The sequence below is a fragment of the Centropristis striata genome, chromosome 10 (assembly GCF_030273125.1).
Source record: "Centropristis striata isolate RG_2023a ecotype Rhode Island chromosome 10, C.striata_1.0, whole genome shotgun sequence".
NCBI classification, from domain to species: Eukaryota; Metazoa; Chordata; class Actinopteri; order Perciformes; family Serranidae; genus Centropristis; species Centropristis striata.
The window spans coordinates 37072790-37097226 of NC_081526.1; the positions used below are offsets into that span (position 1 = coordinate 37072790).

At 44.6% G+C, this 24437-nt stretch overlaps 1 protein-coding gene across 1 annotated transcript in view; it reads right to left on the reverse strand.

Moving 5' to 3' along the window:
• The window catches only part of LOC131978685 (titin-like), a 164923-nt gene that overhangs the window by 76447 nt on the left and 64039 nt on the right, over nucleotides 1–24437 (reverse strand). The window contains 43 exon segments of the mRNA XM_059342397.1: nucleotides 242–541; nucleotides 668–783; nucleotides 867–1053; nucleotides 1138–1434; nucleotides 1587–1874; nucleotides 2104–2225; nucleotides 2327–2504; nucleotides 2637–2784; nucleotides 3235–3386; nucleotides 3513–3800; nucleotides 3998–4112; nucleotides 4277–4464; nucleotides 4554–4856; nucleotides 4937–5236; nucleotides 5332–5601; nucleotides 5731–5997; nucleotides 6078–6202; nucleotides 6512–6920; nucleotides 7130–7408; nucleotides 7498–7764; nucleotides 8399–8668; nucleotides 8799–8967; nucleotides 9064–9161; nucleotides 9714–9980; nucleotides 10670–10793; nucleotides 13237–13379; nucleotides 14027–14153; nucleotides 14880–15019; nucleotides 15519–15785; nucleotides 16094–16360; nucleotides 17729–17995; nucleotides 18093–18219; nucleotides 18326–18465; nucleotides 18566–18829; nucleotides 19089–19355; nucleotides 19474–19740; nucleotides 19885–20011; nucleotides 20435–20574; nucleotides 20664–20933; nucleotides 21135–21413; nucleotides 21574–21972; nucleotides 22660–22710; nucleotides 23240–24401. Coding sequence (XP_059198380.1) covers nucleotides 242–541; nucleotides 668–783; nucleotides 867–1053; nucleotides 1138–1434; nucleotides 1587–1874; nucleotides 2104–2225; nucleotides 2327–2504; nucleotides 2637–2784; nucleotides 3235–3386; nucleotides 3513–3800; nucleotides 3998–4112; nucleotides 4277–4464; nucleotides 4554–4856; nucleotides 4937–5236; nucleotides 5332–5601; nucleotides 5731–5997; nucleotides 6078–6202; nucleotides 6512–6920; nucleotides 7130–7408; nucleotides 7498–7764; nucleotides 8399–8668; nucleotides 8799–8967; nucleotides 9064–9161; nucleotides 9714–9980; nucleotides 10670–10793; nucleotides 13237–13379; nucleotides 14027–14153; nucleotides 14880–15019; nucleotides 15519–15785; nucleotides 16094–16360; nucleotides 17729–17995; nucleotides 18093–18219; nucleotides 18326–18465; nucleotides 18566–18829; nucleotides 19089–19355; nucleotides 19474–19740; nucleotides 19885–20011; nucleotides 20435–20574; nucleotides 20664–20933; nucleotides 21135–21413; nucleotides 21574–21972; nucleotides 22660–22710; nucleotides 23240–24401 — 10231 coding nt within the window.

Sequence of the window (24437 nt, forward strand, 5' to 3'; positions counted from 1 at the left end):
GTTTGGTTGTCTGTTTTTTTAAGCAGGATTACAGAAAAACAATTTCATGAAAATTGTTGGAAGGTTGTAGCAAGGATGCAAATCAAGGCGTGGATCCAAAAATAATTTTGCATTTTATAATTTGAAATTTGAAAATCCAAAATGTCGAGTGTGTCTGAGTAAAGTAAAGGGGTTTTAGGGTTTTCAAAGACTATAATCTTTTCAGACACTCAACCCCCCACTGCCCCCAAGTTGCACTTACAAAGTCTTTCCTTGCAGACCACGGGTTCACTTGGCTCGCTGGGTTCACTCTCGCCGGCCTTGTTGACGGCCTTGACCCTGAACGAATACTCCTGCTTCTCCATAAGGCCCTGCAGCTGGTGCTCGGTCTGAGGAACGTCCTCTGCGATGCGGATCCATTCCTCGCTGCCGGTCTTCTGGAACTCAATGATGTAGCCTTCGATTTTTGCCCCACCATCGTGCTCTGGCCTGGTCCATGCCAGCAGGGCGGTGGTCTTGCCAACGTCCCTGATGACAGGTCTACCAGGAGCCCATGGAGGATCTGAAGAAGAGTGCAGTGTTGTTATGATTATCCACTGACTATCTCTGCCAATCCATCCTGATCTGATTAGTCCCTGACTCTAGTAGAGACTACGAGAGCTGTAGAACTGATTGACATGTGACATACCAATGGGATCTTTGATGAGGACGGGATCGGTCTCTGCACTCGGTTTTCCAGGTCCAGCCAGATTCTCAGCCAGAACACGGAAGCGGTACTTCTTCTTGGTGGGAAGTCCCTTCACCCTGCAGCCACAGGAAGGCAGGGTTAGAGACAACATTCAACACATTTTCTTTCACATCTTTCACGTCATTGACTTATTATTTACCTGAAGGTTGAATCCTTGATGGGGAGCTTGTTGCATCTGATCCACTTGTCGCTCTCTGGATCGAACTTCTCGATCCAGTATCCGGTGATCGGACTGCCACCGTCCTCATCGGGCTCGACCCAGGTCAGAGTCACGGCGTCCTTTGCAATGTCGGAGGGAGTGACTCTGGTTGGAGGACCAGGAGGATCTGAAAGGGAGGGGAAAAGTGTGATCTATAATTTCATATTTAGGTGCAGCATCAAGTCTTTGAAAGCAATCACAGTAAACTTACCGAAGGAATACTTTGCAATGATCGGCACATGCTCTGCAGGTTCGCCGATACCGTACTGGTTCTCAGCGCTGATCCTGAAGACGTACTCCTTCAGAGCTGTGAGCTTGCAGGCCTTGAAAGTGGTGTATTTCACCGTGGCCGACAGCTTCACCCACTCCTCTTTGTCCGTCAGCCGACTCTCCACGATGTAGTTGGTGATGGGTGAGCCGCCATCGTCCCTGGGAGGGTTCCACGCCAGGAAGCAGGACTCATTAGTGATCTCAGAGATGTCGAAGGCAGCCGGAGGGCCCGGTTTATCTGAAGAGGAGATAAAATGTTAAGAGCGACTCAGAAGTTTCAGATTGGCTAACTAGAACTTGGCTGCTTAAACCATCCAATAATTATTTTAGTTAGGAAGTTCTGGCTAAAACAACAGTGAGGTAGAGTAGCTTCTTTAGAATGGATATTACCAAGAATGTTGACATCAACGGTTGCAGTGGCACGTCCGCAGGCATTGACAGCCTCAATGATGTAGGTGGCGGTGTCTCCTCTGGTGGTGTTGCCAATGGACAGCTTGGAGTGTCCCGGCTGGGTGTCGATGGTAATGCGGTCATCGCCCCGCAGGACCAGGTCGGCCTTGGTCCACTTCACCCGGGGATCGGGCTTTCCTTTGACGTCGGCTGGAAGCTCGATCTTGGTGCCGGCCCTGGTTGTCAGACCAGCCAACAGCTTAACATCCAGCTGGATCTCTGGAGGCTCTGTTGGAATTAGAAGTGTCAGAGAGAACAAAGTTTGATCCCAATCTTTACTCTTCCTCCCAATCCCATTCCTCCTGATACCATTTCTCTTACTTCCAATTCTGTTAATGCTGCTCCAAATCAAAGTACTCAAAGTTCCACTCCGATTTTATTTCTTAGAACATATTTTTAAAAACAGGTTTTGACTACTGATGAGTGAGTCTATAGCAGAAAGCACAAGCTGACTGACCTCTGGCATCCACAGCCTGGATCTCGTCGGTGGCCCTGCACGGTCTGCCGGCTCCCAGCTTGTTGAAAGCTCTGATTCTGTAGGCGTACCACTGGCCCTCGATCAGGCCGGTCACCTGGAACCTGTGAGCACAGATATTGTATTATACAAAATTGTCTGCAAATATAAAACAGGACTGAAATCAATGACACACTTAGCTCACGGAAAAACTGTTGAGTCTTACTTCAGTTCGGGGATTGGTTCTCCGCAGGGCTCCCACTTGTCAGTTCCACGCTGACACTTGTCCACCACGTATCCTTTGATCGGTTCACCACCGTCGTACTTCGGAGGCTCCCAGGACAAGAAGATTGTCTTGCCGCTCTTATCACGCCACTTCAGGTTCTCAGGAGGATCGGGAACAGCTGGGAATCAAGACACAATGTCGATTACATTCGGAAAAATAGTTGCATCTAGGGAAATCTAGGTAAAACTGTCTGATCCTTTTTGTGCTTCAGTCTGAGTTAATCACTGTCAAACTGAGAGTAATTACTCACTGGCAGGAGAGGAGACGTTGACGGGCTCGTCAATGTACGCCGGCTCTCCGGGTCCACACTTGTTGCAGGCGGTGACACTGAACAGATACTCCTTTCCTTCAATCACGTCTGTGATTGTGTGCTCCAGGTCCATGATGCCAGTAGCCACCTGGGAAACAGTGCAACAGTTATGAATTAACACCAAAGATACAGCAGACTTATGTGTTGCTTTAAACGCCACATACTTTTGTACTTTTTCTGTCTTAAAAATGAATTTTGAACTAAAAGAATTTGATTGGGGCTTGGAAATATCGCTGCGTCTAGATGTTCAAAATAGACAATGAAAATACTTCAAGAATATTCAAGAGGTGAGATATATGCAAAATGCTGAATTTCAGCGACTATTACAAAGAGTTGCAGTTTGCTTTTTTTAAGTTGAAAGTCCAGTCACAGATCCTGCTTCTTTACCAAAGACATTTTCAACTTCATCAGACACAATGTGTCCTAACTCGAGCAAATTCTAATCTGCTTGCTTCTTGATTGAACACAGTTTGAGCCATTTAAAAGATGATGAAACACATTCTGTGACAACACCACACAGGTAAACACTCAGGCTTACCTTGGCCCAGGTCTTACGAGACACTTCTCTCTTCTCGATCTGATAGTGGGTAACTGGACTTCCTCCATCGTGCTCTGGAGCTTCCCACATCAGGTGGACGTGGTGTCGGGTGACCTCAGACACCTTGAAGTCCTTCGGTGCACTGGGGCATGCTGGTAGCAAGAAGGGAGCAAACAATAAGTGAAAAAAAGCTTCTCACAAGAAGATAAGACAAGATCTACTTCTCTTCAGGGTAACTGTTACGTCTGCATGCTATTATCAACAGATTCTGTTGTTACCAATGACGTTGACGTCGATCTCTCCGGAGATGGATGCGACGTCGTTCTCCAGCTGCAGGGTGTAGGTGCCTTTGTCCGGGCGGACGCTCGGAGAGACTGTCAGCTCCGTGAACGTGGGCTTCGTCACCATGGAGACACGCTCGTCAGCAGTGGACAGCTCCTTCTCTCCGAAGGTCCACTTGGGGGTGGGCGTCGGGTATCCTGTGATGGGGACTCTGATGATGAGAGGCTGAGGGACGATCACCTCCAGGCCATTTCTGAAGCCGCTCAGGTCGAAGGTCGGACCCACTGCAGGAGGACAAATGAGTTTTTGATTTAACAAAGTTTAGAGAGGTTATGCAGAAATAAAAAATGCCATCTAGTGGATTTCTCCGATGCTTCAGTCTGCCTCAAAAACTCTGTGACTTTGACTGGAATTAAAAATAACATTCTACGTATTTGAGACTCTTGTCTGTTGTACGATTGATTCTCAGTTCGTCTCGTACCATGAGGGTCGTCAGCCAGCAGTGGCCCAAGCTGTTCAGTTGGATCGGAGACCCCGGCAGCATTCTCTGCAGAAACTCTGTAGAGGTACTTCTGACCGGGTTTCAGACCAGACACCTGAAGAGAGCAACATAAAAAGATTTTTATAAAACAAAAAAACACTCTGTCTGGGATAAAATATACCAGGGGACCAAACTGTGATGTTTGTCCAAAACAGTTAAATAAATCTAAGGATAGAAGAATGAGCCGATTAAAATAAAGTCAGAAGGATGAACTCATACCCGGTAGGACAAGTCAGGACACAGTCTGGCGTTGCAGCGGAGCCACTTGTCGGTGCCCTCGTCACATTTCTGGATGATGTATCCAGTGATCATGCTGCCACCGTTGCTGATGGGTGTCTCCCAGGTCAGCGTGACTGCCGTCTTAATCTGGTCGCTGAAGTTCAGGTTCAGGGGCGGGCTCGGTCTCTCTGCAGCCACAAAACACAAAAGGACCAATAAATTATATCGTCTGGTGTTTGAGAACAAACAAACATCCAAACCACTGTTTTTTACTCACCAATAGGATCCATGATCTTGACGGGTTTGGTGGCAGCGCTGGGCCTGCCGATGCCGGCTTTGTTCTCTGCTCTGACTCTGAAGATGTACTCCTTGTTCTCTACCACGTCGTTCAGCGTGGCGGAGCGGTCATTGGCGCCGCACACCATGGCTGCCTCCCACTTCACGGAGGTCCTGTCACGGAGCTCGATCACGTAGGCGGTGATCTCAGAGCCGCCGTCAGACTTGGGAGGCTCCCAGTGGACGGTGGCACCGTACCTATTCACCACACCGACGTTAACATTCTCTGGAGCTTCGGGAACATCTGACGGGAGAAAACAAACATGTGATTAATTTGATTGGATTGAAGTGTAAAGCCAGGATGGATCTTTAAGCGATTCTTACCAAACTTGTTCTTGGCCTGAACAGCGTCCTCGGTGGCCACCAGGGGTCCACTGCCAACTCTGTTCCGGGCGCAGACTCTGAAGAGGTACCAAGAGTCCTTCTGGAGGCCGCTGACACAGTACTCCGGAGTATCGGCGCGGTCTGTAGCCAGCGTCCAGGTCTTACGCTTCACGTCGCGTCTCTCCACCACGTAAGAGATGATCTTGCTTCCGCCATCACTCTCAGGCTCCTCCCAGGCCAAACTGACCTCACCATCGGCGGTGTCGGCCACTCTCAGGTTCTTGACAGGTCCGGGGACGTCTGGAAACAACCAACTTGACACTTAAAAACTGTTCTGATGTCAACAGGCACACGTCTGCTACAGAATCCATCAGTGATTTTATTCCCAGACTCACCGATCACGTCCAGGTTGATGAACGCCTCTCCCTCGCCATGCTTGTTCTTGATCACCACCCTGTACCGGCCCTGGTCCTCCTTGCTGGGGCTCTTCAGGCGTAATTCGGTCCTGTCGGTGGAGGTGTCAATGTTCTGGACGGGAAGAACACTGCCCCCGAAGAACCATTCAGCGTCGGCACGAGGGTAGGCATCGTACGGGACGCTCATGACGAAGGGCTTACCAGCATCCGTCACCAGATTCTGGTCAGTAGTTTTGATCTTTGGAATAGCTGCAGAGGAGATAAAATAATTAATTATAATTATTTATTTATACCTTCAGCTGTCTGACCAAACTGTTTCTTATCACCCCAAATGGTTTTTGCCTTCAGAAGCCTCCTGCCCCGGTAGGTCTAACTCACCTGCCAGCTCCAGCTTGGCTCTGGCGTCCTTGTCTTTGGCCACAATCCTGTACTCTCCCTGATCTCGAGGTCTGATCTCACAGACCTGCAGTCTGTGGACTTTACCCTCGCTGATCATCTGGTACTTGTCTCCCTGAACGATGATCATGTTGTTCCTCATCCACTTCACCTCCACTCGGTCCTTGTTAAGCTCCACCTCAAACACAATGTCGGAGCCCGGTGGTTCGAACGCATCCTGAGGAGGTCTGACAATCTCCACCGGAGTCTCTGCGGGACATAGAACCATGGGTGAGGACTCAGGAGAGAAAAAATAAACTAGAAAAAATACTAAAAAGATTATGTTTTACCTTCAACAAAGAGCCGGGCTCTGGTCCTCCTCTCGTCCACCCCGCAGGCGTATTCACATTCATCATCCGGTCTGCACACCTTGATGACCAGTCTGCACGTCTTCCCTTCTTTATCCATGTGATATCTGCACAACACAAAGATCAAAGCTCACTCTGAATATCTGATGATAAACACTTGTGTTCTGCCCCCTGCTGGTCTCAATCTGCCGCTCATCTTATTTTTGTTGTATTTAGATATATTAATGCAAATATATATTTTTAATATAATGTCAAAACGTGTTCCTTTGGATTGTGTTTCTTGAAGACACTCCATCAAAGTAAAAATTAAAAAACACAACTTGGAATATATGAAATGTGACAGAGGACATGCCATCGGTGTGGTAGCTGCTGGAAGTTGAATATATAATCTAATTTAAAATAAAAAAGTTTCATACCTGGGTCCTTCTCTGATCTCCCGTCCGTTCCTGTACCACTTCACCGCGGCCTTCTCTTTGCTCAGCTTGCAGGTGAACTCGGCATCCTCAAACTCAGTGATGGTCTGGTCTTTGAGCTGCGCCGTGAAGTCCGTGGGCGCCTCGCTGATGATCAGCTCTGCTGCGCACTTGTCGTCTCCGACCACAGCGGTGTACTCGCCCTCATCGTCCATCAGGCAGTCCTTGATGGTCAGCGTGTGTTTGAGGCCGTCGGCTCTGTACACGATGCGTTTGCTGAGCGTCACCTCCTGGCCGGCCTTCATCCACTTCACCGTCACCTCGGGCCGGTTCACCTTACACACGAAGCTGATGGTCTTCCTCTCCTGAGTCTCCACATCCTCGATGGGATCCAAGAACTTCAGCTTCTCCTCTGTGGAGTCACAGAGAACACAGCCACAGATTATTCACAATCTCAGACAGAAATATAAAAATGTTGTTTTTGTTATTGTTTATTTTCATCTGATTTTTTTTGGGTTCAGGACTTTGAGCTCCATCTTTGCATGAACTATATACTAATAAAATGTATAATTATCAGTTTCCATGTTCCTGACTGAGCTGCAGAGCATTGATGATATTTACCTGCCACCTTGGCGTTGGCGGTGCTCTTTGCGTGCTCTGCTCTCTGATTGGTCAGCATGACAGTGTAGCTGGCCTCATCAGCCTTCTGGGCATCTCTGATCCTCAGGGAGAAGACGTTGTCCCTCTGAGCCATCATGTACTTGCTGCTCTCAAATATTGTCTCCTCGTTCTTCAGCCACTTGGCCTTCGCTCCCTCCGTGTTCGTCTCACAGTTGAACACAATCTCACTTCCCTCTTTCACCTCCGTGTCTTTAATCGGCGTGATGATCCTCAGTTTCTCTGTAAGATACAAAAAGAATAGTTTCAAACCAAACCTTTTCTCTGAAATGACCCAAACAAGACATTGAAGCAGAGAATGACACTCTTACCTATCACATACAGGTCGGCGGAGGCTCTGACGCTGCCGATGTGAGCAACGTAGCCTCCTTCATCCTTAAGCTCGCAGCTTTTCACAATAAGAGCTCTTCTCTTTCCCTCACTGACGATGGTATACTTGTCCCCGGTTTCCACCTCCTTGTCTCCTCTGAACCATTTCACCTCGTAGGTTTCCTTTGAGACGGAGCAGGCGAATTCGGCCTTCTCGCCCTCCACCGCCTCCTGGTTCTGAGGACGTGCGATGAACTCGGCAGCCAGTTCTGGAGAGGGGAAGAAGAAAAGGAACTTATTTCTCTTAAATAAAAAACAATTTTCAGATAGATACTCTCATGTCTTTCAGGTAAATACTGGTATCATCCATATGAATGAAACAGAGCTCAATGCTACAACAAAACAATCTCAACAGCAAAGTCTGGTGTCCCCCAGGGATCAGTCCTCAGCCCCAGCTTCTTTTTTTATTTTCACTGTTATCCTGACGATGCACTGCTTTATTTTCCTGTCGAGCCAAAATTTGTCTTCCAGTTTAACCTTCTGCTGTTCATATTCTTTAGTTTCTTCTCAAATTTAACATTCTTAAGTTTCTTCTCATTTAGACTTTTATCCCATTTCCTGAGGATATATTCAGGCTGCCTTCTTTGTTTGTAAATAGTTTCTGTACTTCTGCTGTTTAACAAGAACTGCGTGATGTCATGAAGACAAGATCCTGTCCGTCATTATAATGAGAAATCTCCTCTAGATAATGACTCAGAGTCTCAGAATTATTAGAAACCTCAAAATGATCAAACATTTTCTCTAAATAAAGAAACAATTTCTAAAAAAAATAACTTAATCTCCTAATAGTGATAAAAGTCAAACATCTTCCTTCAACAGGAAAGACTGTTATTTTTGACTCACCGCTGAGTTTGAGCATGGCGGACGTCTTGACGGTGGGACTCAGCCTGCAGTTGTATTCGCCAGCGTCCTCCATCCTCAGGTCCTGGATGATCAGGATCCTCTTGCGTCCGTCTGTGATCTGCTCGTAGCGACCGCCCTCCGGCAGCTCCTCGTCTCCACGGTACCACGTGACCTCTGCGTTGGCTTTGGACACCTCGCAGATCATCTTCACGCTGTCTGTTTCCGTCCCCTCCACATTGGACAGGTTCTTGGTGAACCTGGCGGCCTCCTCTGTGATGACACCATCAGAGTGTGTTTAAAGTTTAAAGCATCTTAGCGGTTCATTTTTTTTATATGAAAATTACTGGGAAAAACAAAAGTTTGTGAATGATTGTGAATGAAAGAAAAGTTTGTTCCTCACCGATGACGGTGAGCATGCCAGAGGACTTGGAGGTCCTGGCGTCGCACTCGTACTCGGCCTCATCGTCGAACACGGACTTGTGGACGATGAGGATCCTCTGGACGCCCTTCGCCACGATCTCGTACTTCTTTCCTTTCCTGATCTCACTGCCGTCCTTAAACCAGCGAACCTAAAACACCACAAACAATGTTTAATCACTGATCTGTCATCGGCTCCATCTGAGAGTTAAAGCAGAGCTGCGTGCTGATTGGTCAGCAGGTCTCACCTTGGCTGTCTCGCGGGACACTTCACATTCAAACTTGGCAGATTCTTTCTCTTTGACCTCGACATCCTGCAGAGGCTTCGTGAACTCCACATGAGGAGCTGAGGACACAGACATTTATTACATTTATCTTTATTTTAATAATACGTTTGCAGTTTGTTTTTGCACAGACAAAAATATTTCAAAGTTAGGAATCATTACTATAATAATAATATAATAATAACAACAACAACAACAATAATACTATAAAAAAAATCTAATCTGGGAGTATTCAGACTCATTATATGGAACATTTTAGGTGTTAACTTTGGACTCACCAGTTTTTATTTTTAAGTTTATATATATATATATATATATATATATATATATGTGTGTGTGTGTGTGTGTGTGTGTTTGTAAACTTTTGCACAAAACTCTTTATATATTATTAAAACTTTAATGTTTTTATTTTATTGCTTTTATTCTAAATGTAGGTTCTTGACTGTTGCAGTACTTTGTATACTAAAACATGTATATATTTTTATGTATGTATGCATGTATGTATACATATTTTACATTTTAAATGAAAGATCCCATGTGACAGACTCTACTCGCTGATCAACAGTAACTCTGAAGTTTTAGTTCTAAATGAATAAAAGGTGTTTGGTCCTTACGTATGACCTCCAGGAAACAGGAAGTCTTGAACTCCACGGCGTCACATGTGTACATCTTGGCGTCGTCCGGGGAGCAGTCGTGGAGGATGAGCGCTCGCTTGCATCCGTCGATGACGAAGTCGTTCTTCTTGGTCTTCCTCAGCTCCTGTCCCTCTCTGAACCAGCGCACCTCTGCATTCTCCCGGGACACCTCGCACTCCAGCGTGGCCGTAGCCTCCTCCTCCACTGCCTGGTCCTCCAGAGGCTTTGTGAACTCCACCGGCGGCTCTGCACACACACACACACACACACACACACACACACACACACAAACACACATTTTCATTAAGCGGCAGACAGTATTACATTGTCCCATAAGAACAAATACTATCAGTTAGCACCGTCAACTCTACTGGTTAACGTTAGAGAATAGGCTTCAATATGACTACATGTTTCAGATGCATTGTCTTTTCTTCTCAACCCATTTTCTTATATAACCAAATTGTCAGATATAATCGGATTCATTCTCATTTGACGAAGTCAGCTGATGGTGGGCAGATGATGTTGTCCAAAATCAAATGCGTTAAAAAGGACAGTTATTTATAGTGCCATCAATCATTGGAATAATTGTCCACTGAATTTACGTAAGCTGAATTGCAAAATATCTTTCAAGTACCATTTAAGAATGGACTTTGTGAGTCGGGAATTGACTGTATGAATGTAAAAATGAATGTAATACTTATGAATGTAATAACTTATTTGAATAATTTCTGATGAAGTTTTAACGATGTCTACAATGTTTCATTGTTTTTACATTATCATTGTTATGTGATTTTTTTAATTCATTTTTTGGACCCCAGGAAAACTAGCCTGTCCAATTTTGGTGACAGCTAATGGGGATCCTTTTAACAATGAACAATAAACAATAAACACAGGCATGATGCGTTCACTGTCCGCATATCGTTCAAGGTTCTCACGTCTGACGATGAGCTGAGCCTGCGTCAGGAAGTCTTTGGAGGTGAGTTTGACCTCGCCGGCCTCCGACAGCTTCACGTCTCTGACGGTCAGAGCGTGGACACGTCCCACCACACGAGTCTTCACCTGCAGCACAAACACAACTAAAAATGTTAATACACAAACTATAAACTGATTATTACATTAATAAAATGTCAGATAAAAACAACAAATGTGATTTCTTCTGTTTAAAATCATTTGAATGTCACCAGATCTGCTGCTTCTTTCCCTTCAAAGATGTTTTCATTGTTTTCAGTTTATTTTAGACAAGATTAGACTTTATATATCCCATATTTAAACAAACTAAACAATAAGTTACACTTAAAAGTTAAATATGTAACTACGGTTCTATGAATCCTGGATACATAAGCACTGAATGACTTCGTCTTGCGCATGTACAGGTCGAGTTGTTATACCAACAAAGTCACATGTGACCCCCTGATTACCCCCGGATAGGTTATATCTTCCGGTGTCATCAGAGGATCTGTTCCTGCAGAATCTTCTCGCGAAGCCACAAGGGTTCTGAATGACTGGACTCTCTGGTGGTCATCCAGGATTCATAGAACCGTAGTTACATACGTAACTTTCGTTCTATTTCATCTTTCCTGATCGCCAGAGGCGGTGCATAAGCACTGGATGACCCATACCAAAAGAGTCACGAAGAATCCCACCTACTCACCTTACTGAGTGGAAGTAGAGGAACTCTTTTTTTTTTTTCTTTATATTATTTTTTGGGCATTTTTGCTTTATTAGATAGTGACAGATAGAAAGGGGGAGCCAGAGTGGAGGACATGCGGCAAAGGGACCTCAGGCCGGATTTGAACCCGGGTCCGCCGCAGGAAGGACTCAGCCTTAATGGTACGAGATCTACCAGTGTGAGCCACCGGGACGCCCGAAGTAGAGGAACTTGATAGGAGGACCACACCCAGCGAGTGAGGAGTGGCAACATTCACCCGGTAAAATCTGGTGATTGTGCTTGGCGTGCCCATGAGGCACATATGGTCTCCAGGGGCACTCCTCTCAGAGCCGCCCATGACGTGGAGACGCCCTGGACAGAGTGCCACCTCACCCCGGGGGGGGAGGGGTTGACCACCAGCCTCGTATGCATGGGTTATGACGTCCACAATCCAGTGAGACAAGCGCTGCTTCGACATCGCGTGACCCTTCTCGTCTCACTGGCGTAAACTTGCGGTACTCTCAATGTATGCCTGTAAAGCCCATAGCCTGGAGGTTTTGGTGCCTGTGGGGGACTCAGTCTTAGTGCACCCTTCAAAAAGAGGGTCACCAGCCTGTGGCCCCCCACAGTGCTGCCATCGACTCGATCGTGCCAAGTCTAAATAGCGGCCACATACACCCTCAGAGTAGAGGGACGCCGCCCGCTATCCAGGAGAGATTGCAAGAACTCAAAAAATAACGGGCTGCTAACTACTTAGCTTCGGCTATAGCGGCTTCAGTTAGGTTTGTTTTTCTTGCATATGCTGACACTACAGCTGTAGTATACCTGTGACGCGAGAAGAACAAAGGAACAGATCCTCTGATGACACCGGAAGATATAACCTATCCGGGGGTAATCAGGGGGTCACAGGTGACTTTGTTGGTATAACTACTCGACCTGAACATGTGCAAGACGAAGTCATTCAGTGCTTGTGCACTGCCTCTGGCGGACAGGAAGGATGAAATAGAACTCTTGTTTGATGTCGTCACAGTGACAAGGAGTGTCTTGCAGGCTGACGCTAACACGCTAATGCTAACTGAGGCTCTATCTACATATAAGGTGCTGGGGACAGTCGGTGTCTGTGTGTTTGAGTGTGTGTGTGTGTGTGTGTGTGTGTGTGTGGAAGATAACAGCAGCTGCTCTGATTATTTTTAACTGCAGCTGACTGAAGGTTCAGCACTGTAAAAAATGTGTTTACCAGCTGATTTTATTCTTAACAACGGAAAATAAAAATCAGTTTCTTGTTATTTGTTTGTTAAAGTACAGTATTTGTTCATGTTTCAGGATTTATTTATTTTTTTAGAATGTAAATAATGTCCACTCGCTTTATTTTACTTTGGCAATAAAAACTAAAATGTGTTATTAATAAACTAATTGACTGATTGAACAATGAAAACAATTCTGGATTTTTCACATTATAAATTTAGGACCCTGAAAACAATTTTATTTTTTACAGTGTAAACAGGCTCATCATGAAAAACATTTTTTTGGAACAAATCTGTAAAGTAACAGTTATTCTGACTTTTTACTGATGAGAAAAATGCATTTGAAATAAAGCCCTTTATTATTTACAGTGTGTGAGCTGAATGATCAGTTTCAGATGTTAAACAGAAAGTTAAAATAACTGAAATACTTATAATAATGTTCTGACTTGTATTTTTGTGTATTTTCCTGCTTTTAAGCATTTTAACGATGGAAACTGAGTTAGTTTACACTGTAAAAAATCCCCACATAATTTGAGTTCTTTAGTCCTGAAATGTTTTACCAAATTATTTTGTTGCTGTAAATATTGTAATAAATGTTTGAGGGACTGACCCGGTCGCTGGCCTCCATCCTCTGTCCCCCCAGGAACCAGGACACCTCGATGCCTTCGTACGACAGCTCGCACTCAAAGGTGGCGGACTCTCCGGCCGTCACCGTCACGTCGGTCAGCGGGCGCAGCAGCCCGATAGAGCGAGCTGCAGGACCAGAGGGCCACATGTTAGACTGTTTCTCACACAAAGTTTGTGAAGCAGCAGAGTGGAGGTTGTCCAATCACAGAGCAGCTTCACTTCAGATAAAGACTAAAATAAACTTGCAGCTGATTGGCTGCAGAGACACTCGAACACACAAGGAGCTTCGGAAACGTTTTTACTCCTTCGTTCTAATATAAAGAAAGAAGAAAAGATCACAGAAACAAACTAACAGTTTAAACTAACTCCAAATAAATAAAGAGGAATTTAAAATAATTATTATAGTAACTTACTTCTGAGCAAACAAAAATAATTAAATATATTAGAAATAATCTCTGACGTTTAAAAATTCAGATTGAGAATTATTGTATTAAACTGTAACTTCCTTCATATGACACTGACAGAGAACTGTGTTTACTATCAACAAATTAATATGAAATGTTTTTTGTGTTTCTTTAACAAACAGATTCAACTTTTACTGAGAAGAATAAACAAAATCTACGAAATTAAATATAATGAAAAATGTCTTATGTGTTTTTCTGAACGAAGATCTTTGAGTCGGATGGGGAAGAAAAACATGGAACTAAACCTAAGGTGGAACATTTCTGTATTTCCGACTTCACAGCTTAAATATGTGAATGAGCAGCTCTGACCTTTGACCCGGAGCTGAGCGTTGGATTTGGCGTTGGCTGCGGAGAAGTCGACACCCCCGGCCATGTCCAGACGCACGTTATACAGGATCAACATGTGTTTGGTTCCTTCCTCCTTAATCTCAACATCCTGCAAGACAAACAACATAACCGTTAATACTGATATTAAAGAACTGAAGTCATGGAGGCCTTGAGGTGAAAGAGTCAACCATCAACACAACGTGGACTCAAAAAATACATAAGTTAGCAACAATTAGCAACATGTAAAAGTGCTCATTGTGCACCATAGAACAGAATGAAAGCAGCATCATAGTTTTTACATTTTTACAACTTTAGATTCTGCCAGAGTTTAATTGATAAAGTTCAGATGTTTTACATTTTAATTCGAAAAGTAACTTGAAATAAATCATTCATAAAACCATCATTTACTCAAGTACACCTGCCTGAAACATTCATGCTATCATTATATTATTTACCTCCTAAAGAGGCATACAGAGTACCGCCTGTACTACTGTGTAGTAGTGTGTAGTAGTGTGCAGTAGTGCGCTGTAGTGTGCTGTAGTGTGCAGTTGTGTGCGGAAGTGTGCAGTAGTGTGTAATAGTATGTTGCAGTGTGCAGTAGGGTGCAGTAGTGTGTAATAATGTGCAGTAGTGTGCAGTAGTATGCTGTAGTGTGTTGTAGTATGCAGTAGGGTGCAGTAAATGTGTAATAGTGTGCAGTAGTATGCAGTAGTATGCTGGAGTGTGTTTTAGTGTGCAGTAGTGTGCAATAGTGTGTTCTAGTGTGCAGTAATGTGTAATAGTTTGTAGTAGTGTGCAGGTGTGTGCAGTAGTGTGTATATTGAAGCAGACTCACAGGACTCTGGTGCAGAGCTTCTCCCTTCAGTTTCCAGTTTCCATGGACGTCTCCTTCTGAAATTTCCGTCTCAAACTTGGCTGTTTCTGTCTCTGTGACCTCCACGCTGTAGAGCGGACGGATCACCTTGATGTCGCGCTCTGCAGAGAAGTAAGAGTGATGACACTTTAGTACTTACACTTTATTACATTTATTTGGCAGACACTTTTTAGTCTTTAGTTGGATTTGAATAAAAGCCAAAAGTCACCAAAGAATGTCTCAAAATTCAAAGACACAACTTAAAGAGATACGCTGATGATACTCTGCAGAACTGCCTCTTTCCTTATCTGAAAAATGATGCTCGTCATTGACTCTGCTCAACACTTTCATCAAGCTGATAAGTAGCTGGATCAGGAACTCTTGGCAATATTGTGATATGTCAAACTTTGACTACTAATAATCTAGCCGTTACCTTAAAATCTATCAAGAATGCTTTTTGCAACATAGTGAAAATGTGTTTTTTAATGTCCATGACTGATTATCTATTGTTTTGTGGCATCTGGATTAGATGCGATACGCTGATGATACTCTACACATCTGATCATCTTAAAGAATTGGATTATAGAGGCTGTGAAAAACTAAACATATAATGTGATTTACCTTCAATGTTGAGGTTGGCTGTAGTCTTGTCTGAGCCACAGTCACAGGTGTACTCTCCAATGTTGGCCTTCTCCGCCTTCCTGACCAACAGGATGCGCTTCTTGCCGTCCGTGCTGATGGCGATGTTTTTGGAGGGAGTGATCTCCTTCCCGTCCTTGAACCATTTGACGTCAGCGATGGATTTGCTCAGTTCACAGACCAGCTTCACCTCGTCCTTCTCCACAGCCGTGTAGTTCTGCAGCTTGGTGGTAAAATACAGATCGCCCTCTGCAGAGAAACAGGATGTCCTCAAGTTAAAAACCAAGAGTCGTGTGTGAGGGAACTAAAGTAAATCATCAGTAATACATTTTCTTTTCTGGTCTTAGCAAAGATCCAAAACTTAACAAAGCTTCAACAACAGGGACTAAAGTAATATTTCTGTTTCCAGACTTCCAGAACTTTCTCTGGATTCTTTAACTTGTCTGTTGTTAGTTTTCTGTGGAACATGTTAACTTGAACCTTTTTAACAGTAAAATATATATTTTTTAGAAACAACCAGACATGTGAGACAAGCTGAACGTATATGTGAGACTCACCGAGCACGGTGAGCATGGCAGTCATGCTCTTGTCCATGGCCTCCACTTTGATCATAGAGGTGTCGTCGATGGTAACCTCCTTGAAGGCCAGTGTGTGGACCTTTCCGTGATCGGTCATGTGCACCACCTTGCTGGGATGGAGGTGCACGTCGTTTTTGTACCAGACCACCGAGATCTTATCGTGAGAGAGTTCTACACTGAACTCTGCTGTTTCGCGTTCCTTCACTGTCACATCCTTAATCGGTTTGGCAAACTCCAGGCGAATACCTGCCACAGAAAAAACAACAGTCATACACCACGTGTAGTAGTGTGTAGTACTGTGTAGTACTGTGTACTATTTTGTAGTAGTCTGTACTACTGTGTAGTTCTGTGTAGTAGTGTGCGGTATTGTGCACTAGTGTGTAGTAGTGTGCAGTAGTGTGTAGTAGCGTGCAGTAGTGTGCAGTAGTGTATAGTAGTGTGCTGCAGTGTGTAGTAGTGTGCATTAATGTGTAGTACTGTGCAGTAGTGTGTAGTAGTGTGTAGTAGTGTGCATTTCTGTGCAGTAGTGTGCAGTAGTGTGCTGTAGTGTGTAGTAGTGTGCAGTACTGTGTAGTACTGTGTACTATTTTGTAGTAGTCTGTACTACTGTGTAGTTCTGTGTAGTAGTGTGCGGTATTGTGCACTAGTGTGCAGTAGTGTGTAGTAGCGTGCAGTAGTGTGCAGTAGTGTATAGTAGTGTGCTGTAGTGTGTAGTCGTGTGCATTAATGTGTAGTACTGTGCAGTAGTGTGCAGTGGTGTGCAGTAGTGTGTAGTAGTGTACAGTAGTGTGCTGTAGTGTGCAGTACTGTGTAGAAGTGTGCAGTAGTGTGTACTACTGTGTAGTACTATTTAGTTCTGTGTAGTAGTGTCTAGTAGTGTGTAGTAGTGTGTGGTAGTGTGCTGTAGTGTGCAGTAGTGTGTAGTAGTGTGCAGTAGTGTGCTGTAGTTTGCAGTAGTGTGTAGTAGTGTGCAGTAGTGTGCAGTGGTGTGCAGTAGTGTGTAGTAGTGTGCAGTATAGTGTCATAGTGTGTACTACTGTGTAGTACTGTTTTGTTCTGTGAAGTAGTGTCTAGTAGTGTCTAGTAGTGTGTAGTAGTGTGTGGTAGTGTGTAGTGTCATACATCATGTGTCATTCCAAAATGAATAAACAATGTTGGATATATCCTGAATTTCTGCTAGAAGTTCACTCATCACTTTCAGATATACTGTAACCCAAACAATTTGATCAAATGATCAGAGGCAATGAAATATTTTAGGAAAGAACCAACAATGGTCTTTGGGTCAAACCTAAGAAATATCGGTATCTGACAGAAAATGAATAAACAAAGCCATACATTTTGTGAAAACACAACAATTTGGATACAAACAAAGTTATTCTGGAAAATAAAACAAATTCAGGGTTAAAACTTTAAAGTTCAACCCCACATGGTTTTGACATTATTGGTTAAATGTTTAAAAAAGTTTAATACAAACCTAACAATGTCAAATTTAAAAAATCTAATTAAAAACTAATTTTGAGAAAATTAAAAATATTCCTTATGATCATGAAATATGAGCTGGTGAGTTGAATGAATTCTGACTTGGAATAACCCAAATGAAGAGCCGGTAGTTACCCTGGATGACGAGTTTGCCGGTCGTCCTCTTGTCCTCGGCTTCAAACATGTACTTGGCCTCGTCGTCATAGGCGGCGGACCGGATCAGCAGAAGGAACATGTTTCCTTCCTGCATCATCTCGTACTTGTCATCGCTCTGCAGCTCCTGAGAACCCTTCAGCCAGCGGAAACTCTTGGGGGCTCTGGACAGCTCCACCTCGAACCTCGCCTCGTCCTTCTCGTACACCTGAACATCACTCAGCGGTGTGAGGAAGTTCAGAGGAAGTTCTGGAGGGAAAGTGAAGAAAAGGAGGTTTGGTTAGGCTCACGGATACTGCTAATGAAACACTCACCATGAGGTGAAGGAGCTCCGCTGTGTGTTTACCTTTGACCTTCAGGTTAGCGGCACACTTGGCATTGGCGGCGGCGTACGCCACCTCGCCGGTCATGGACACCTTACAGTTGTACAGGATAAGTGTGTGTTTGCCACCCTCCTCGATGATGTCAACATCCTGTCAAACAAGAGGACAAACAGTCTTGAAAAACTCAGAGGAGCTTCACATATGTTATTAATGACAATAAAAATATATAAATGTGTTGTGTTGTGGTGGCGCTCACAGAAGAAGGACTCAGGACTTCTCCGTTCAGTTTCCACTGGCCGTGGACGTCTTCCTCAGAGATCTCCACCTCGAAACGAGCCGTCTCTCCATCAAACAGCTCCACGCCATAAATTGGCCGAACCACCTTGATGTCACGAGCTGGTGGGGAAAAACAATGAAAGAATTTAAATCCAAAATTAAATGTTTAACATTAGTTTGTCCAGAGCAACACAGGATCAGTCAGGTAAAGAAAGTTCACCTTCGATGTTGATGTTGGCCGAGGTTTTGTCTGTTCCACAGTCACATACATATTTCCCCTTATCGCTCTGCTCCACTTTCTTCAGGACCAGAGACCTGCGCGTGCCCTCTGTCTTCATCACCACCATCTTAGAGGCGATAATTTCCTTCTCGTCACGGTACCACATGACCGGCACGTCTTTGCTCAGTTCACAGTCCAGAGTCACCTCGTCTTTCTCTGTGGCCGTGTAGTCCTGCAGCTTCACCACAAAGACAGCGTCGCCCTCTGCAACACAACCAAGAGTCTGTTAATCTTTGTCTGACTGAGACTGAGAGTCCCCACGAGAAATACAAAAGAAAGAGTTCAAGTGGAAGACACTGAAAACAGATAAATTACATTTCAGCAGATATCAATCTTTTATCATTTATTGGAATTAAATAATTATTCTGGTGTATTACAACTTAAATTAAATGTTTTTAAAGACGTCGTGTACCTGGTGGTACAGCCCTGAAACACAAGAGAAGAAGAAGAAGTGTGCTGTTACCTATGACGGTCAGTTTTGCCATGGAGTAAATTCCTTTGGCCTCTGCCTTTATCTGGCAGGTATCATCTAGAGTCAACGTCCTCATTTCTAGAGTGTGTTTCTTTCCTTCCACATGTGTGATCACTGTGCGGCTCACATGGAGCTTCACTTCATTTCGGTACCAAACCACGGGCACGTTGTCGTGCGTCAGTTCCAGCTCAAACCGAGCTGTTTTACCTTCTTTCACTGTTTGGTCCATGAGCTGCGTCACAAATTTCAGCCTCATGCCTGAAATACACGAGGTGAGTGCACACAAACAGGGTTGTTGCCATCGGACACTTTAAAGCCACAGACATGGAATGACAACAAAGAAGAAACAACATGAAGCGTTCTGTCCACCACTTACCTTCTACCGCCAGCTGGGCAGAAGATTTCTGACCCAGCACTTCGATGGTGAACTGAGCCTCGTCGTCAAACTCACAGCTGTTTATGATCAGCATGTGTTTCTTTCCGTCATCAATTATTTCATATTTAGGGCTCGGGGTGACGATCTCCGCCCCCCTGAACCACATGACCTTTGACACCTCCTTGGTGACGGTGCATTCAAACTTAGCCTGTTTCTTTTCAGGCACAGAAACATCCTTCAGCGGCTCAACAAAGCCCATCTCGATCTCTGGGAGGTGTGGATAATTTGGCAGTTATTTACAAAAGCGAGCACACAGCTTTTCTTACCGTTTCCTTCGTTTTTTGAGACTGACAGAAGCAGCAGACAACAGAAACACGAAGAACAGTTTATTTAGAGCAGACAGGTTTGTACCTTTGACGGTGAGCATGGCGCTGGTGTTGGCGTTCAGCGCCTGGTAGGACACTTCCCCGGCCTGATCCAGCTGCACGTTCTTCAGCGTCAGGAAACGTTTCCTGCCTTCAGTTTTAATGTCGCACGTCTGAAAAACAAACTTCAGTTTTAGGACCAAATCTTAAATCATTTTCATTTCATTTTGTGGAAAACAAAAGTTGATGATACTCACACGCTTCGTTCAGCAAGATAACGTTGACGAATTAATAAACATTATAAACAGGCTGTAAACAAACTACAGCACAGTCATATGACTTCAATGTCATCGGCAATAAGCTTCAGTGACCAAACGGTTTTAAGGAAGGCGTCCAAAGTCCTGACAAATATCTGTTTAATAATCAAATTTTCCTGGTTTTCACCACAAACTAAGGACTCTGTGGTATTTATCCGTCATAATTTATTTAAAAAAAACACTGACTTCAAGACAAGGAAACAGGAAGTGATTAAATGCCGACTCATTTCTTGGTTTTAGGACTCAGAGCCATAACGGCCAGTTGTTAAAAAGCCTTACCGGAGACCTCAGCAGCACCTGGCCCCTCAGTTTCCATTCCCCGGCTACATCATCCTCAGATATTTCAGTGTCAAAGTTGGCTTCCTCCTTCTCGACCACCTCAACGCTGGCGAGAGGCTTCAGGATCTCGGCCTCGCGCTCTGAAATATCACACAGAAGGAGTTACTGAACACCTTTTACGTTTCAGACGTGTACTTTTCTAACGTGGATCTTAACATGTCGCACCGACCTCCCAGCGTGAGTTTGGCCGTGTATCTGCGATCCTCCACCTGGATGGTGTAGTCGGATACGTCGTCGGGCTGGCAGTTGTTGATGGTGAGCGTCATATCCTGTCCGTCCTTGTTGATCTCCACCTTGTCAGAAGGAGCGAGCTCATTCTCTCCTTTGAACCACTTCCAGTTGGGAGTGTCCTTGAACAGCTCACATTTGAACGTGGCCTTGGCCTTCGGTTTCACATGCTGGTCTCTCAGAGGCTTCACCAGCCAGTCTTTGATGATTTCTGAGGACAGAGAGTTCAGTTAACATCAAACAAAGTTCAGTTTGTAGTCTGAGAAACAGCCAAACTTATCTGAGCTCAAACCTGTGCTCCCAGGGTCCTCAGGCCTGGCCTGTCAGACAGCTGGGACTTTGTTGGGGTAATGGGATATTGAATCATTAGACAGACTAAGTTAATCTTTACTACTCCCTGCAGACTGCTTACCAATCACTTTGACATTAGTTGTCGTCTTGACGTCTTCCTGTCCTTCCACCTCACAAGTGTAGGCGCCACCATCTTCGTCAGTGGTGTTCTGGATGGTCACAGCATGCTGCAGACCAATGATGTTAATGGCCACTTTCCCAGCCTTGTTCTTCAGGCGGGTGCCATTACGCTTCCAGATGACCTCTCTCTCTTTGTTCAGCTCACAGGTCAGATACATGGGCTGACTCTTGATGCACGATGTCTCTGGCTCCAGTTCTTTCACCCATTTCACAGGAAGCTCTGCACAGAGAGAGACAGAATCATTTAGTAAACAGGATTTGCAGTGAAATAAAGTCTGACACACCTGAGGCTGAGTCCCTTCTGATGTCTACAAAAAGCCTTAAACTATCTTTTAACATTGTGGCAATGTTTATGCCTGATAAAAACCTCATGAGTTTACCTTCAACGACGAGCTTGGCTGTGCATGTGATTTCCTTGCCGGCATTCTTGCCCACACAGGTGTATTCACCGGTGTCTGAAAGCTGCACATCAATAATGTGCAACTTGCGATCTTTGCCATCAGCTGTGAATTTGTGTTTGGGGCCTTCACGCAGGTTGCTGCCGTCTTTCATCCATGTGGTGATGGCGGTGGAGGGAGAGATCTCACACTCGAACACGGCAGACGAGCCGATAGACTCGGCCTCCTGCAACACGATGTCCTGGATCTTCTTGACGAACTTCAGGGGGACGGCTTTGAGCTTGAATCCTCCGAAGGGTTCCTCCGGTGGTGACGGGCCTTTCCCGCCGGGCCTCAGGCCACGGCCCCTGCCACCGTCACCAGGAGATGGAGTTTGTCTCGCTGCAACGTAACATAAATAAAAACTTGTTGAGTTACTCGGTGAGTGAAGAATCAGACAAATGGGACAACGGGAATGTTTTTAAGTTCTTGTGCCTACCGTGAATGAGACGCCATTCAGTCGAAATATTCTCACAGTTTTAAGCAATGTTAGACAATTGTAACAATGTTTGAACATAAGATTCCAACAGCAAAAATGCAACACGACACGAACAACAAACTACACATAAACAGGTGGTTTCGGTTTAAATGTGTGATTGCAGAAAAACTGTAACCCTGAATATGTGTTTTCTTGAAGACTTTCTATCTTCAACTTATATCAATATGCAGTCCTCCAAAAGCAGTGATCCTATTGGCTGTTAGCAGTGTAGGAAATGTAGTGCAAATCATTGTTGATTTCCTTTGTATAATACTACCTGAATTTGTGGCAGATAAAACAAGACAAAAGAAGACCAGAGAACATTTTTTAAGCTGTAGATATGAGTTATCTAAAGCTGGTTGTTTAAAGTTTAAAGACAAATAAAAAATATTCAGGTTAAGAATAAAAGCGTAAGACAAAATGTTCATATTAAAAGACAAGACAAGAAAAGCTTACGCTTCACAAAAACAGTGAAATAAGCGATTTAAATATTTTCAGTCATTATGGAGCACAAAGAGCAAACTGTTAGTCTGATTTCATTGGATTCATACCCCCAAATCCTCTGCCTCGGCCCTTTGCTGCCTCTTCCGAGGGTTTTCCATCTGGACAAAAAACAATAAGATGAGTTTTTTATTTTCTCTCTTTGAGAGCAGCAGAAACCAAGAACAAGATGCTAACATGCTAAAATAAACCAGATATAAAATTAAACACATGTTCTTGTTCATGTGACATTATAACATTAAAGGGCCTCACACAGATGAAGAGGATAAAGATGGACTGAAACAAATGGATGAATAATGGGACAAGATGGCCAAAGAGACAAAGATGGACAGAAGACGATGCAGGAAAGTAAAAATTGTCATGAATGACATGGACATAGGCGAAGACGAACACTTTATGACTAATGGTGGACATATTTGAGGACAGACTTTGTTTGACGGACAACATGAGAACATTTCAATGGACAGATGGTGAATGGACGAATGGACAGACGGATGAATGAAGACAAGCTGAAGATGAAGAAATGGATCAAGTGATTGAAAGTGATGTGATGAGGATTAGATGAGTCATTGCAGATGGATGAGGGGCTCCAGAGTCGCCAGAGGAGGAATCTGTTGACCTCCGTCTCACCTCGTTTGGCACCGGGCATGCCTGGAGTCTCCAGCGCCCCGTCAACCCCTTCACCTGCCCAGTCATCGGAGGGAACCAGCTCCCAGCCCCAGGCCTCCTCTTCCTCCTCGCCTCCTGCTTCTTCAACTTCTTCTGCGAACACCTCCTCTTCTGGCTGGGTGGGCACCTTCTGCATCTGCACGGCTCCAGGAGAGACCTCCTTTACCAGGGGGATCCGGCCTCTGGCGGGCTTTTCTGGCTCTGGGACCTCCTCGGGTGACGGCTTCTTTGGAACCTTTTTGAGAGTCACTGCTTCGACAGAGTCTTGTGGTGAAACTGTTTTGGGAGTCTGTTTTACTTTCCCAGCACTCAGCTTCTTCTCGATGGGAACCTGCTCCAGTTCTTTAGCTTTTGGCTTTTCAACTTTTGGTGACGTCGTCTTTTTTAGCTCAACTTTCTTAAGTTGTTCAATCGGTTTTAGGGGCTTTTCTTCTTCCACCCTGTCTTTGCCCACTCTGGGTGAAGGAGTCTTTTTGAGTTCAACACCTTTCTTCAAGATGTCAGCTTGTTTTTGTGGGATTTCTTCTTTCTTTCCTGGTGGAACAGCTTGCTCCTCTTTCTTTGAAGGTTTCTCGTCCTCTTTTTTAGGTGTTGCAGTCTTTTCAACTTTCCTCAGCTGCTGTTCCTTCAACTCTTTAGTAGTTTCATCTCTAGGAGTTCGGCTGGGTACCTTTGTGTCCACAGGCTTTGTCTTCTCTGCCTCAGATGGTTTCTTTGCCTTTTCTTCAGGCTTGGAAACTTTGGTGAAAGGCTTCAACATGACCTGCTCCTTCTCTTTCTCTGGTGTGGAAATTATTTTAGGTTTTCCCCGCAGCTTGTCGCCAGCTGTAGGTTCCTCATCTTTGGGTACCTGGGCCAGCTTTTCCCTGTGTGGGATCTCTTTCTGGTCTTTACTGACGTCAGGAGTTTCCTCTAGACTCCTCAATGGAACATCTTCATCTTCTCTGTGTTTTACAGCAGCAGAGGGTCGATCTCTCTGTGGAGTCTCAGCTCTCTTGAACGGTGTGCGTTCAGTATCTGTCTTTGCCTCACCTTCTTTCTGAGCTTTTGGAGGTTCAGCTGCTTTGGGTTTCTCAGGTTTCTCAAATGGTTTCAGTGTTACCACTTCCTGCTCCTCCTCTTTCTTTGGCAGCTTCTTTATTTTCTTTTTAGTTAGATC